General features: G+C 32.9%; 1 protein-coding gene and 2 long non-coding RNA genes across 3 annotated transcripts; 1 reads left to right on the top strand and 2 right to left on the bottom strand.

Moving 5' to 3' along the window:
• Positions 1 to 4,736: 4,736 nt before the first annotated feature.
• On the top strand, positions 4,737 to 7,239 carry LOC141611683 (uncharacterized). Its single transcript, XR_012528691.1, has 3 exons — positions 4,737 to 5,232; positions 6,336 to 6,441; positions 6,937 to 7,239. It is a non-coding gene; the product is annotated as an uncharacterized LOC141611683 (long non-coding RNA).
• A 4,787-nt stretch (positions 7,240 to 12,026) lies between these two features.
• LOC141614885 (uncharacterized) lies at positions 12,027 to 12,988 on the bottom strand. Its single transcript, XR_012529440.1, has 3 exons — positions 12,825 to 12,988; positions 12,596 to 12,668; positions 12,027 to 12,272 (listed from the first exon to the last, which is right to left on the bottom strand). It is a non-coding gene; the product is annotated as an uncharacterized LOC141614885 (long non-coding RNA).
• Positions 12,989 to 15,226: 2,238 nt separating this feature from the next.
• LOC141613478 (uncharacterized) lies at positions 15,227 to 16,846 on the bottom strand. The gene is made up of 2 exons (XM_074432217.1): positions 16,799 to 16,846; positions 15,227 to 16,198 (listed from the first exon to the last, which is right to left on the bottom strand). Exons 1-2 carry the CDS (start codon positions 16,844 to 16,846, stop codon positions 15,227 to 15,229), a joined length of 1,020 nt encoding a protein of 339 aa, XP_074288318.1.
• Between the last annotated feature and the right edge of the window lie 189 nt (positions 16,847 to 17,035).

Below are 17,035 nucleotides of genomic sequence, written 5' to 3'. Positions count from 1 at the left end.
TGGGACATATAAAATCTATAGGTAGAAAATATAATGATATAAACTTTTAAGAGCTCTCCAAAACAATACTTAAGAGACTCAAAAGATTTTGGGTTGATGCCTAAGTTCCAAGGATGCCTCGTATTTATAATCATAGAATCACCCACCTTATGCTATATTTCGATGTGGGAAAATTCTATTTTTTATATGTAGTATATTTGTCACACCTATATTATTTTTCAATGTGGGACATATAACATACTATGAAATACACCATCTTTAATATGTGCAAATTATATGAAATCTATATATATACTCTAATGATAACATTTCTTACCATGAATCTAGTAATATTATTTTCATAATTTTTTTACCGACATTATTTTGCCAAATGAAATGTAAAAGTTTTTATATAAAAATTAGAAACATCACTTGAATATAAAATAAGAAATACAGAGTATATATTATAATAACTAAAAGATTTTCCAAAGATTAACTTAGGTTAGAAATCATTACTGTAGAGATAGTAATACAAACTCTTTATTTTAAGAGCTCTCTCCAACAATACTTAAGAGAATCAAAAGCTTTTGGGTTATGACTTCTATTTATAATCATAGGATCACTCTGTCTTAAGGTAATCTTCCGATGTGGGACAATTCTAATATTTATACATAGTATATTCACCATACTAAGTACACTTGCATAGTATATTCACCATTATTTTGATATAAAGTTTTTATATCAAAGTTATAAACATCACTTTAATATAATATAGAAAATGTATATATATGGGACAGTTCTATTATTTATACATAATATATTCACCGCGCCTACATTATTTTTCAATGTGGGACATATAACATACTAAAAAGTACATATCTTTTATATCAAAAAAATTTGGTTTATACCTAAGTTTTAAGGATGCCTCCTATTTATATTTTAGAATCACCCTACCGTATACTATTCTTTTGATGTGAGATACATAATTTAATTATTTAGACGTTGTATGTTCATCATGCCTACATTATTTTTCAATGTGAAAGATATAACATACCAGGAAGTACATGTCTCTTCCTAAAAAACCCACTATTGTATACATATTATTTTTCTTTGAAGGTAAAATCACTTAGTCTCAATCATTAGATAGAGATCTTTACATCGTACATATAATGACTCATTAACGCTCTATTAGTGCATTCAGAAGACAACCATTAGTAAAATCTTTAGTTTTGTACTGTGTCAGGAGACTACCATTAGTAAAACTTTTAGTTTTGTATTTTTTGATTTTCTTGTTCATGAACTTAACTCTTTCCCGGGTAGTTCCCAACGATTTTCAGTTTATCGTAGATAATGATAGAAAATCTTAAGAGCTCTTTAAAACAATATTTATGAGACTCAAAAATTTTTGGGTGGATACATAAGTTCCAAATATGCCTCCTATTTATAATCATAGGATCACATCACCTTATACTAATCTTTCGATGTGGGACAATTCTACTATTTATATGTAGTATATTCACCACACCTACGTTATTTTCCAATGTGGGACAAAACATACTAAAAATTACACACTTTTACATACTAAGAAGTTTTAATATGTGCAAATAATATGAAATCTATACTATAATGATAGCATTTTTTACCACGAAGCTAATTATATTATTTTAATAATTTTTTTAACGATACTTTTTTGCCAAGTGAAATGTAAAAGTTTGATATAAACATTGGAAATATCACTTGAATATAATTTAGGAAATATATATATTATAATAATTAAAAGATTCTCCACTTTATTTTTTACATCAAAAATTATTATTTATGATACTTTCCTAAATTAATTTTTGATGATGTGGACGCTCTCAGATCGCTCGAAAAAACTCTCTTTTATATATATACTAGGTAGTATCTCGCGCTTCGCGCGGCCTGTTTTAAAATTTAATTATTATAATTGAAGAAAAATAACATAATTTATATATAACCTTTAATATTTTTACTTATAAATAAAAATAAATTAATTTTTCTCAAATTAATTTTTTTTAGGTTTATTTTCAATATTTTAAAATAAAATACATACAATTTTAATTAAAACTAATAAGCAATAATTAATTATGCTGATCAATGTTTTATAAATTATTTTGTGACTGATCAAATATCATATTAATTAAAATAAAGTTTATTCGAATAATGCAACAATCAACATTAAGTTCTCAAATTATATCATTTCAGAATACGTTATGTTCCAAATCAATTAATATTTGTTCAAAATGATGTGAGTATAATTTTATATAATTTTTAATTTTTTTTATATATAACGTGTGATATTTATGTATCAAACATATAGAGTTCAAACTCAACTTATTCAAATATTTTGATTGTGTTTTGCATCTGTTACTTATGAAACATATCTATAAAAATTGCACCTTTTGTATTTTTAAATAACTATATATAAATGATGTTTAAGAGTTTACCTGTAAATAAAATAGGTTAACTTTCTCAAATAATATTTTTCGAGGTTTAACTTCAAAGTATTTAAAATATAACATATAAAATATTTAACTAAAAGTAATATTTAGCTAGTCATAATCAATATTTATACTTGACGTATACGTATTTTAATTGAAAATATTAAATAAAAATATAACTTTTTTTTCTACTTTTTCATGTCTTTTATAATAGTATATTATTTAATAATCATTACTTTTGTTTTGATTATTCAAATGCATTCGCGATCACTGTGTACATACATACTCGTACACATACTTGTTATCACATTACTTAAACCTATCAAAATCTCATATGTATTCAATTTCTCGCAATATAATTTTTTTCATTCCCACATAAAAACTTATCTCTTAGTAGATTTTTTTAAGTTATGTTTTTAAGAAATACAATGACTCTTCCAAATATATTTTTCTTAGGATTTAATGGTCTAAGTTTTATAACTTTCTCAAAATGTCTTTTTACGTAAACATAAAATATTTTGAGACACTCACTTTAATCATCTCTACAGATCAAAATATTTCAATAAATATAATGAAAATTATACTCAATTTGAAGCATTTTTCGCAATAAACGTAATTATTTACATTTTAGGATTTTTATCAAAATATTTTTTTTAATAAATTTAGAATCAAATCCCCATAATTATTTAATGTAATTTTATAATAAAATTTATTAAGCAATAATTAATATTTTGCTGAGATTTATATAGCATTTATTATGTTTATATTTAATGTTTAACTGTAATTAATACTTGTATTTAAAGCTGGGTTGACACGTGGCGCATCCACAGCGCTTCAACCCAGTTTTATATATATACTAGATTTAATACCCGTGCGATGCACGGGCCTATTATTTGGTGCTTTAATAAGAACGGAAACACGTTAACCATGCTTATACTGTCATGAATTTTGCGTAAAAGCATATACATTTACTTCGTCTCTGCATGCGGCCGTTTGAGTTATTTTTTTCATTACGTTGTGACACAATCTCGCTATTTTAAAAGACCATTTATTATTAAGCGCTTTAAGGAACTCGGTTTTTCTATGTGTGTAATTCTTCTCTAAGACGGTATGCATATTCTAACAAAAATTAAGAAGTGAGTAAGACTCCTATAAAAAGCAGTTAATCTTATAGCAGTCGAACTATACGGAGAAATACCAGTGTAAATGTGTGATACATGATTATATATTCATTAAATTACCGCATGCTCCGTGATATGTTAACATGTCACTTTAAATTTTATTAGACCGACTTAAGTAAGTACTTTTGCTGGGTGCTTATGTTAATGTGTTTCATTTTTGGAGGAAATCAAAGTTAAAAGACAACTGTAGGTCTCCCTTGTGACGGGTCGGATCTTACGACGGGTATTTTGTGAGTGGAAATGGGTAGAGGGGACAAGGTGGGCACCCACCCCATGTGCTCCTTCTCTCACCCCCTATGGGTTTTTTGTGAGACAATATGGTACCCGTCTCTTGTTTGTGACGGAGACCCTCCGTCACAAATAAGAATTTGCGAAAAGACAATTACCGTAATTGATATGCACAACTAGAGTAGGCAATGGGCCGTGCTGGGCCGGCACGCGCCGGGCCTTCCCCAAAAATTGGCCCGGCCCAGGCACGGATATTGGGCTCCTCGGGCCGTGCCGTGCCAGGCCCACTGATCCAAACCTACGCCGCGGCCCGCTCAAGGCACGGCCATTTTCGTGCTCGAGCCGTGCCTGGCCCATGGGCTTTTCGTGCCTTGTCCGTGGGCCGGCCCATGTGCTTTAATATTTTTTTTATTTAAATAAAAAACGTTATATAATTGATATATTTTTAGTACTTTTTGTTTAATAAATGATGATTAATGGTTTAAATATATATTTTATTAAATATTAGTGTACTTTTAGTTTAATAAATGATGATTAATGGCTTAAATATATATTTTGTTAAATGTTACTGTACTTTTTATTTAATAAATAATAATAAACGGGCCACTCTTCGTATCGGGCCGTGCCAAGCCCGTCGCCCTGGTGCGTCTTGTCGCTCCACCGTCTTTTAGGCCGTGTCGTGCTTTTAAAAGACGGATTTTTGATGAAAATCGCGTCGGAGCCCGTCCAAAGCACATTCGTGCCGTGCCCGTGCTTCCTCGATTTTCTCGTCGGGCCGTGTCGTGCCATGCTGTGGGTCGTGCCTGGCCGTGCCGCCGACCGGCCCGCGGCCCTTTATGCCAACTCTATGCACAACAATTCAGCCTTTTTGTTTTGGATATGTACCATACCCAACACTCCCAAAACTCATACGTGTCTACCATCTACTGAACCGCGCACCACCACCTACCTACCCCAATCGAACACCGCAGCTATCAGTTCAACCACCACCAATCGCTTCCCCATTCTCATATCTGCTTACTTCCTATGCCTTTATCATTCCCCCTTCAATCGTCAACTATTGAATACCTATCTGACAATTACTCTTGTCCGATTCCGATTTATCGCACGTCTATCTTCTACCCAAACCATGGCTAATCTTGATGTGTGACTGAAATTCTCTTGTTATTTGTTGTCATCCTCTCATCCAATTAGCGGAACGACATGCAAAAAACCAAATCACGATTTTCAATTCATCGGATGAGATTGGTGGATAGGGTTGTTTATTTGCTGCTGGTTTCATTGGTTAACAACAACACCAACAACTGTGAAATGGTGATAAGATGCAATTTATGGCATCTACTATTGTCCCTGATCCGCTGGTCTGGTATCATCCTTCAAAGGTTCTGGCTTTCTTGTTTCTTATTAGCATTCTATATTATTTGTTTGATTTTAAATAAGCATATGGCTGGATGAATACCATCTCAATTTTTCATGGTGTTGTTACTTGCTACTCATGACATACTTTATTTTCTATTTAATTTGCTATTTGACCCGTTATTTTTGTTGAATGTTATGGCTCACGGTCTGGCTGACCTAGTACTGCTTTCATACTTGACGCAGTTTTGTGTGAGGACGGTTCCCGAGTGCATTGAGCTTGTAGTTGTTTTTGACTGTGTCGGTATTTCTAATTAATATAAGAAGCTTTTCCTTTCAGAAAAAAAAAGGAAGATTAGATTCAAGTTGAGTATTTGTCAACATCATCGTATTACTGTAATTGCTCACATAAATAACTAAACAAATTTCAACTTACGAATGTAAATATAAAGCATAAATAATGGAAAGATTATTTCCTTAAAATATACGTCAGTCATGGTTAGACTTCGCAAATTTGAAGCTTTAATTATTACTTGTGTGTTCAGAAGTCTACTGAACTGTCCAAATAATAAACCTGCATATAACGGATTGTTTACGGGAGGGAGTGTAGATTGTTAAAAACTTCTTTATAGACGATATTTCTCGTGTGGCCTTTGAACTCTTGGGCTGAATCGTCTATGAAGAATTTTATACCTTCTGGTGACGTCGTCCTTGAAGCTGCTACATATAACTGTCCATGACTAAATACGGGTTTTGGCAAATAGATCCCTAAATGCGTTAGGGTTTGTCCTTGACTCTTGTTAATTGTCATTGCATAACATGGTTTCAGGGGGTATTCACGAACGGTATTTTTATGTCCGTTGTAGTCATTATTATCCTTGGTATAACCGTATAAGAACCTTTTCACCCAGCTTTGAACCCGTTATTATGTTCCCTTCGACTATAAATTTTCCAAGATGAGTTATAATCAGACGTGTACCATTACATAACCCATGTGACGGGTTTATGTTTATAAGGAGCATTACTGACATCCCTACCTTAAGCCTTAACTCATGGTGTGGCAACCCCTGTAAGTTTAGGCTGTTTAAGTACTCTGTTAGATAAGATGTAAACTAGTCTTTGGATTCAGTTGATGCCGTGCAGACCTCATCACAACTCCGGTATAGCACCTCCTCATTTGGCACCAATTTTGCCATGTGGCTGTTTGTTTATCAAGTCGGCGGTTTCATTAAAAGGTGTGAGTATTGCTCTTTCTCTTAGATAGTCTTCGTTTTTATGGTTGGTCTCAAAATTTGGGTACATCTGGTTAACGACTACCTCAATGTTTAATGCTCCTTCACTACCAATGTATTGTTCTGGTATTTCTATCCATGTCTCTTCCGTGTCATTCTGATCTGCCTTGGTAGCTGGCCTGAAACATAAGAATTCATTACTTCCCAAAGTCGAGAAACACGGGCCTTTATTTTTCCACTTTTATTGCTTTCGTTCAGCTCGTTAATCGTTGAGTAAGCACTGAAACAGAAAATAAAAATACAGTTAATATCAAAGACTTAATATCAATGTGATTGAATATTAGGAAAGCAAGATAATAGGATGGTGCCATTGTCGCAGGTAGTTCTCAAGATATATGAATTATGGAATAAAAGTTGTGTGGAAACTGAGATACCAAAAGACTTGTATTTATAGTTTGTACAATACTCCTAATTTGAATCAAATATTATGTTCTACAGGAACGTGGGAATTAGCTGGACTGATGGAATTAGCCGGAGGAAGAAGTTTGGATGGGATTCTATTTATATTAAAATATACATATTCTAATGATGTAAATAGTAAATAGCTGTGTTAGAGTGTGTATAGAAGTCATATTATTATGACATTAAACTTATAATTATCAATTACATAAAATTTCAATGTATCATAGATTTCCGTACAACTTTTACTGAAAGTTGAAGTTTTATTGGCTGTAGAGATGGGTTTATTAAAGGATTCTATTCATATTTAAGTGGGCAGTTTATAGGATTTGTTACACTGCACGTCATGTATTTTTATTTTTACAATACTTTTTATTTTTTAGAATTTAAGAATCGTTATTTATTAATCATAGGTATTTTGCGAAGGTTGGACTCTCTGTAATCGCTCGAAAAAAACTTCCTTTATTAATATAGATACATAGATAGATATAACTCATACTTCCTCCCATCCAGACCAAAGGTTACAGTTGCTTTATCACACTTGCCGAGACACGTTTTATAACTTGCATATCTTTAGTTACACATTATTAAAAATTATAAAAAATTGATATTCTTATAGCATTCATGACGATAAATCAAACAAGATCTCACATGACTATATTTTGTCTTATAGATTAAGAATAATATCAAAGATTCCATACGACCATGAATAGTGTCAAAAAGCAACTGTAACCTTTGGTCTGGATGGGAGGAAGTATAAGATATAGATATAGATTTATATATCTAATTAGAGGAGTCTAATTAGATGGGTATATGAACCCAACATTTACTATGAGATTAAATGATGTTTGGATTATTATAAGAAGATGATCCATATGTTGGATTACTAGATTTTGTGTCTGTGCGTTGCACGGGTTTCAAATTTGTCTTTCCTCTAATTGTTTAGACCTTTTAATATCATCTTGAATTATACGTAAAAGTTATATTTCAATTACTCAAATAAGGTACTCCGTATAAATCTTCTTATCTTATTAATTTGAACACCTTTCAATGAAGTTTCTTTTTTTTTCCAGAAATTTATCTTATTAATTTTATATAAGATTAAGAAGTACGTTTATGTAAGGATTCTAGGAATAGTAATTACAATGTGTTAGAATAAAAGGATAATTACAAAATTATTTTAAAGTTGTATCCTTTAACTTTTCACTTTTCAAATTTATAGATAAATTTTTTAACGGAATATAATTTAGTAATTTGTAAATTAAGTTAGTTATCCGTACGTAAAACACTACATAGTTATATTAAATGAAACTTTCATTGAATACTTTGTTATTCTTGAAAAAAATGTGTGGGTTTATATATATCTACAACACCAATTTGAATCTTAAATAATAGCATATACAATTTTCTTATTGTATAAGTAATCATAAAAAAAATTGTTCCTGTCGCAAGTTTCATGTCCCTGCAAACGTTGAATATTCCTAACTTCTAGTAATATTACTTCAAAGAAAAGTATCCAAATGATTACCCTGTGAACTTTGTGTGATTGTGTTAGTGTAATTTTTTGGTCTTTCTACTAGATCAATGATAGTAGAGTATTAAGCTACAATATTGGTTACGATCATGGTAGTGATCACGAACAAACCGTCTCAAGTTAATCTAGCTTAATACGACCAATATCACTTTAAAGTCTCGTATAATACGGCCATTGTAATCTTCAAAACAATACTCCGTACAAAATAACCATACTACAGAATAATAAAACACGAATATTTGGATAATTTTCGAGGAGAATAATATAGGCATATAACTTCATATTTATTCTTGCTAGCTGCTTAACCTCCTTTGTACTCCTTTATATGCAACTAAGCCGCATATCGGCTTATATAAACGAAGGCCGTTTTCCGTCTTATATATCTACAAAAAAAACCAATTTCAATTCTATTTGTATTCTCTCAATCAATTTACAAATATCTTTTCTATACATATTAGAAGAAGATCCCACTATTTTCATTACTCCAACCTACTAAAGCAATAGATTTGTATATAGAATGGCGTATGTAAAGAGGTCAAATAATCGAATAATTATCCGCAACATAGACCTAAGAAAGGATAAATTGTCGGTACATGGGACCGAGATAAAAGAACCTATGTTACAAAGGCTGCAATATGGTTCACTATTAGTATGGTTCTCTTAAACATAGAAATAAATTTAACAAATATTTTACCTCAATCTTTAGTCTAAACATCAGTACCAGGAAGTATACCACCAAAAAAATGAATTTTTCCAAAGGATTTTATGTGTTACTGTATTTTCTTCAATTATTTCTTGCAAAATTTTCACTATGCGACACTAACTTGAGGAACTTCCCTTCAAATGAGGTATAAGAAATTCCAAAATATTTGTTAAATTTGACACAAAATTCTGAAGTATTTGATTGGATGGTGAATATAAGAAGAAGATTGCCAATGAAGTGGCGTTTGTTTTGGAAGATTACAATAATATGAGACTAAGATGGTGTTTGGGCGTCTGGCCATCGAAATACAGGGAGAAATTGTTACTATTATACAGCCAAAACAGCAATTACTTCAAAATATTTAAATTGATATCTGACAGTTGAAACGGACAAATATGTTTCCTTTCGAAACCTTAATTTATCTTTATCTGAATTGAAAAATCAATTGAGAGTGCTATTGACGAACATGTATTTATTAAAGCCCTTGAAACAGTAGCTGAAGTGGCGAAATTCAAACGAATCCACTAACCGTCTCAAAATGTTCGATTGCAGTGTTACATGCCATTGGAGCATTATGATTGGAAAACTCCAATTTATGAGCCAGATGTATGTATAAGTGATAAGCGATATGAATGCCTTAGTTAATGCGCCTTCATTTCCTGACCTGGATTACCTAGGTGGTTTTGATGAACCGGAATTTCAGGACAATTGGTTGCAAATATGAATTCCATCTTTTGATGGTATATATATAAATATAAGTTTATGATTTTCCAGGTGAGACATAACCTAAAAACTCTATTAGATAGAATTTGCACAAATATTAGATAGAATTTGCACAAATATTGGGGATAACTAACTATACATAAAATTATTTTAAATAAAAATTAATTAGGTAATTTTAGAAAGTTGGAATCTCTAGAATTGCCTGAAAAAAGCCACTTTTATATATATATATTGATTATAATATTTGTATATATGTATATATATAATTAAATTAGCTATTTAATAGATGTTTTGATAATGAGATAAGTACAATTATATTAAAATAGTATTAAATACCTATATGCTTTGCCTTACAATACCAATATTTTTTTTTAATTTAAGAGATAAAGTTTCCATGAAAGAAAGTTATCTTTTTAGATTAATATTTAAATAGTCTGTTATTTTTTTAGATCAATATTATTATTATAATTAGAGTGTTTTAAAAAACTTGGAGTCTCTAGAATTGCCTGAAAAAAAGCCTCTTTTATATATATATACTAGATTTAATGCCCGTGCGATGCACGGGCCTTTTTGTAGTGTGCTATGATAAATGAGCCAATAATACTCTTGAGTACCAATAAACATAAAGAGTTTTACAAAAATAGTTATTTGTGTTATGTGGCCATGGCGAGTTTCGGCATCACTAAAATAACTAATTAACTCAATTAAGTGAATTTTATGAATTTTGCCACTAATTATTTAAATCGTTAAATTTAAACTTATTTTATTTGAATCAACCTCACCTCATAAGTCCATTCTTCCTCATAAGTCCATTCTTAATTGCAAGTGAACGAACCGAAGGACATAAGTTAACTTAAAATTTCGAGCTCAAATTTATAGGACAATAACACTGTTAAAGTTTCAAGTAGAGCACTCTTGCTCGTAGAGTCATAGAGCAAACCGGCTCAAATACATAGCTAGACAATCGATTTGTAACGTATAAACCTCATAGTTATAACTCAATTATTTAGATCTAGTGGCAGATTTAAGGGGATAGTAGGGGTGCTTGTCCTCGCTGATTAAGGAAAAATTCAAAAGTAAAAATTTTCACTATTTTCAAGTTCACATTATGTCATTATTTATTCGTATCCCTTGAAATTTTTTTTGCTCCCCTAATTGTAAATGCTAGCTCCGCTACTACCTATGAACTTATCACGACTTTTTAATAGTGGGGGGCCTTTCTTTTGGGTGATGGTGGTGGACATTGGTGGTGGTGGACCGGTTGTGCGTGGTGGTTGGAGGGAACTAACCTTTTAAGGCCATAATATCATTGAGAAAACGATCGGTTATGGTAAATAAAGAAGGTACTTATAAAATAAAGGGCATGAATCTGAACCTACATATTGTCTATAGAATATAGATCAATAAGTCAGTGGTCACTAATCAGTGAACATCTCGTAAAATTGTACATATCTAAAATTACTTAAATTCCTTGACCGTTCAAATTGACAGTGATAACAATAGTGAACACCATTTGCTTATTTTTACTTCGTATATACTCTTTTAAATAGGATAATAGAATGAAGGGAGCTAAACTCCTTTGCTTTCTAGGTTTGATGAAAGAGACTGAATTTTCTTTAATTTCTATGGTTAATTTGATCACATATATATGTTAAGGACTCACTAAGTTGAACTATAATAAACACATAAAAGTTCACTAACTTAATTTAATGGCTATGACAATTTGCTAACGATCACGAACGAACTGATGTTAAAGGTTAACGTTTGTCACAGGTCATGTGTTATTTGTGTTCATATTTGTGTCGATATTAGATGAGTCACTCTCCTATTAATTTGTATCGGACTCAATTACATAAACAGGTCGATTAGCTAAATCCTCACCCAACCCAACTAATTTCTATATAGCCGAAAGAAAACTACGTGTAAATTGAACTCTTTTTATTTCAATTGAACTCTCCATATTGATAGAATTCTAATTACATGTAAACTGAACTTTAATCTTTGCTAAGTTATTAGATAAATTTGATTGGATATATCTTTTGCTACTACTATTAAAACAAATTGATATAGTTTTAATCTTTGCTAAACTATTTTTAGTTTTATTTTTTATATGTGGCAAATAGTAAAAAGCAAAAAGCAAACAAATTTACAAAGCTTATCCAATAATATTAAATCACGGAGTATACACGTTATACAACTATAACAAACAGAAGTTATAATCCGTAAGACAACCGATAGAAAAAAGACATGGCATTTTTAGAATATAACTGTATAAACGATACAATTATAAGAGTCGGGGTCGCAAAATACATAAGAAAGAAAAGTAAAATTTTAGGTATCGGCAATTCGGCACATAACTTTCTGCACTTCGTCTTCGATATTGCTTTTTGCGCTTCACAACTACTTCATCTTCTACTGCATATATCACATTCCCAATTCAAGTTACTTCCTGTTTGCTACCTTTTCCTAGATATATATTACTATAGTCCATACCAATAAAAATAGTCACGACCATTACTCTTGGTCTCCCTTTATATTCAGGTTGATTTTCGTGTTGTTGAGAGGAGTCCGACCTCTACTAACTTCGCATGTTTATATATATAGAAATTAGTACAACATGACGTACAACTCAAACTAATAACAAAAACGATGACGGACGGAAAAAGATCCATGAAACATTAGAGAGTATTTGCGGTATACATATATTATTAAAAATTTAAACATTATGAATCAATTACCTGAAAGAGATATCTAGGGAAACAACCCAAGTCATGAGAGTACGCCATGAATCCATTAGAAGTATATTTCAACCTGTAATTCCAAATATGCAACAATGAGAAATTGCATACTATATTCCAATAATAATTGAAAAAAAAAAAAGCAATTCCAAAATTCTAAACATCTCTCTCACAGTATATGTACTACTGTATGTATGCAGTATTGCGTAATAAGGCGTAGTATTCATACCTTAAAGTAAATAGAGTATTATACCTACAAAACAAAATCAAGTTGTAGATAATTAGAGAAACAACAATAAGAAGACAGAACAACTAACACACAAAATTGATGAAATCATGGAGCCCGGAGGCAAGGTTTAATTATATATACACATAGGTAATAGTGTTTGCTTAGTATTCTTATTCTCGTAGAATTTAATTTTGTAAACAATTCAAATGCATATCAATAACCAACTTCACGTATGTGTGGTAGTGTAGGATTGTAGGTTATAGGTAAGAAGACCATTTTTTAAAATTATCTTAATTAAAGTTTTTAATTAATTTTAGGTAGTTAATAAAAGTTGGACTCTCTATAATCGCTCGAAAAAAGCTTCCTTTATTAATATAGATAGATAGATATATTGATTGTTGTGAATTAACCACCCTTCAATCTAATCAAAGTTGAAACTTTATAACTTGTTTTAATGGTTAGAGAGGTAATTTTAATACCCGGTTGCAAAACGTCGCCGACGTTTTATAACGAATCGTCGACGTTTTATAAAAAAAAGACATTCCTACCCTTATTCTCTCACATTCACTCCTCCCTTTTCTCTCTTTCACTCTCTCACATTCACTCCTCCCGCCCACCACACCACCACCACACCACGACCTCCGCCAACAACTCCCCCACCGCAACACCTCCACCACCACCGCAAAGACACCCACGACGACATATCGGCGAACAACTCCCCCACGGCAACACCTCCTTGTTTGAATCAAGTAAGTCGTTTTTTTTCAATTAGTTTAGTTTTAGTTGTTTAATTTGATTAAATTCATCCTTGTTTCAACTCCCCCACGACATATAAGCTAGTAATGTTTGTCTTTGTTTAAATTTCTCGTTTCAATTTTGTTATTGTTGTTTTGTTCTTTTCGATTGATTGATTTGTTGTTGTTGTCGATGTAGTTGTTATTGTTTGTTGTTTGTTGTTGCTGTTTGTTGTTGTTGTTTCTTGTTTGTTGTTGTTGTCGATTTGTTGTTGTTGTCGATGATGGGGAGATGGACGTTCAAACATCACGTCAGGGAAGGAAACGGACGTTGAAATTCAACGTCTATGTTGGGGATGGACGTTGAATCTCAACGTCTGAATGGGGTATGGACGATGAAGTTTAACGTTGGAAAGGACGATGGACGTTGAATATCAACGTCGTCCATGGATGGACGTTGAATATCCATGTCTGTCGTGGGCAGGGACGTTGATATTCAACGTCTTACCAGGTGATGGACTTTGATATTCAACGTCTGATCCATGGTAGGACGTTGATATTCAAAGTCCGTCTATGGTGTGGACCTTTTTTTTTTAAAAACCGTATATCTTTAATTTTAATTTGTAATTTATATTTTTTTGTTTTAGAAGTTGTTTATTTTGATTTGTAATGGTTAAATTTATATTTGTTTTGTATTAGAAGTTGTTATTTTGTATTTAAATGTGTAATTTATATTATTTTAAATTACAAGTTGTTAATTTTGTATTTAAATGTGTAATTTGTATTTATTTTGTATTTAAAGTTGATAATTTTTATATTAATGTGCAATTTTTATTTTTCTTGTTTTAGAAGTTGTGTATTTTACTTATAATCGTTAAATTTATATTTATTTTTTATTAGAAGTTGTTAATTTTATGTTAATTTTTTATGAAAACTTGTTTTTATTTTATTTAACTAACTTTTTAATCTCGTAAATGCAGATGTCGAACAGCGAAGATTACATTATGACTTCACTAGGTCGTACGAAAGATCGAAGAGTAACGAGCTCTAAACGGCGTATCCCTTTCCTGTTAGCGCCTCGTCGTGGTCGGGGTAGGGGTAGGGGTAGGGGTAGGGGTAAGGGCATCGAAATACGCCCTTCTGTTGACCCTACTCCCGTCGCTACTCCCGAGCCCGTTATGACCGAGATGGATTTACCGAGTGCGTTTTTTAGGCAGCCATTAGCCGATTCTGATGTTGAGGAGGAAGAGCATTTTGACCATGTGGTTGAGCAAGATGATGATGATGATGATGAGGAGGAGAAGGAGGAGGAGGAGGAGGAGGAAGAGGAGGACGATGACTCTCGTTTTCTTGACGAGGAGGCCGCCGTACTGCCACCTAAGAAGGTGGTACGGGATGGTATAGCAGTTCACGAACTTCTTCCTGTATTTACCCCATGTACTGATCACATAAAGCGTCATCTCTTCCCACTTTTCACTAAAACATTCCCAAGCGCTCCTAAACTCATCAATGGTGGATGCATTGATCACGCGGTCCTAACCGCTTTCTGGACTGTGCAAAATGATATCTTTGTACCACATCAAATTCTGCTTTGAGAGTGCTTGTTTCTCCATAGCACGGTTAATGTGCCAACGACACAAAAGGTGAGGAGTACTCGGATGAAGGGACTCAAGAGCGGCGATCAAACCCATCTCCCGATCGGTGACAAAGCGAAATAGATGAACCCGTACAACTTAGTAGCTCCCCTAATCTCAACAACATCCACCCATAATCGTCTTCCGACTCTGACGGAAGGAGCACCGTAGCAATTAAGAAGGAAGAACCACACGGTGTTACACCAACAACCTCAACAAGAGCAATTTTGTATTTATTTGTCTTGTATGTCGAGTCAATAAGAACCACATGTGGATAAGCACGGAACAGTTTAACCGCTTTCGGATGAGCCATAAAAACATGAGTAAGCTCCTTTGTCTCGGAATCTGTTTTGTGCCATTCCACATAATTAGAAGCAACGGCTACAGCCAACATTTGTCGAGCGGTATTGCGTGTTCCTCTAACTTCACGCCGAAACTTGTTAACCGCACTATAAATTTGGATGCTTGTAGGTTGGGGTTTATCGGGAGTTCTTTGATGAAGACCATTTTTAATATCTTTCGGGGGAATCGACGGCCGGACTTGTTGCCTCACGAACTCTTTCTCTTCGGCATTCAAACCAGCAAAATGCCTATGACCGTCTTTGTACTTTGTTACTTCGTGGCTGTGATATCCACCTTTCTCTGAGGTCAAAATATTCCAAACAATCAACTCCTTTCCATTTATATCATTAGCCCGGTTCTGAACGGCTCGAACCCGAAACAAACACTCACACTTAGGTGTCCCTTTCTTCTTAGGCTTCTCGGGAATATCGGGATCGATCTTCTTTCTAGTTCGGCCGTACCTTGAACAACGAAAGTAAGAGCCTAGCAACTCGGGTTGTTTACGATTTTTGGCCCCATTTGATGCTTTTATTAAGGCAAACCCGTTATCAAAAGCTATTTTTTGAGCCCACTCAAACGCTTCATCCCGACTCGCAAAACATGTAACCGTCTCAAATAGGTGGTTGTAATTAACATCGTTTCCACCAAATTCCTCAAATGAATCCTGTTATAACACAAAATTAATAATGATTACATGCTAAAATATGTTAAAATTACTAAAACTTACGAAAAAAAGTAAATAAAATGAAGAAAAAACAATTTCATAGTCTAAACCAGGAGCGGACTTTGAAACTCAAAGTCCGTCACCATGACAGACGTGCAAACTCAACGTCCAAACCATGCATGGACGTGAACAGTACACGTCCATCCCCATGATGGACTTTGAGTTTCAAAGTCTGTCCATGGTGGACATTGAAATTCAAAGTCCCTGTCCATGACGGACTTTGAATGTCCACGTCCTAGTCCATGAGGGACATTGAATCTCCACGTCCCTCTCCATTGAGGACTTTGAATCTACACGTCCCTCTCCAGGAGGGACTTTGAATTTCAACGTCCTAATTGACGACTACAAATATTTTCGACGGGTTTGGGCGTGTTTGTTACATTCATCCTAATTCTATGAAGACTTAACTTGTAATTGTTTGTTACATTCATCCATATACACGACTACAACTTAACATGTAATTCAATATATCAACTTAACATCTAATTCAATTATCATACTAAATTGATTGAAATGAAAATAGATTGTGTAATTACGTACCTCAGATTCGTTGTTAGCATTTGATGTGGATTGCTCGTTGTTTGACATTGAATCGTTGTTTTGTTGATGTCGATTTTTCGTGTTGTTGTTTTGTTGATGTCGAGTTAGAACAACGTTTTTTTTTTTTTTTTTTTTTTTTTTTTTTGCTTGGGAGAGAATTGGGTAGAGAGAGGAAGAGGAAGGGTAGGAGGCGTCATTTTTATGAAATGCGTCGACGACGTTTTATAGCCATTGAGA

This window comes from Silene latifolia, chromosome 11, assembly GCF_048544455.1.
Source record: "Silene latifolia isolate original U9 population chromosome 11, ASM4854445v1, whole genome shotgun sequence".
In the NCBI taxonomy this organism is placed as follows: Eukaryota; Viridiplantae; Streptophyta; class Magnoliopsida; order Caryophyllales; family Caryophyllaceae; genus Silene; species Silene latifolia.
Note: the sequence above shows the minus strand (reverse complement) of the source record. Positions and strands in the feature narration are given on the sequence as shown.

Excerpts from the sequence above, each read along its gene's own strand:
- LOC141613478 (XM_074432217.1), bottom strand. The coding sequence starts at position 16,846 with ATGTCAAACAACGAGCAATCCACATCAAATGCTAACAACGAATCTGAG. Across the intron at positions 16,199-16,798 it reads ATGCTAACAACGAATCTGAG|GATTCATTTGAGGAATTTGG; the intron begins GTACGTAATTAC and ends GTGTTATAACAG.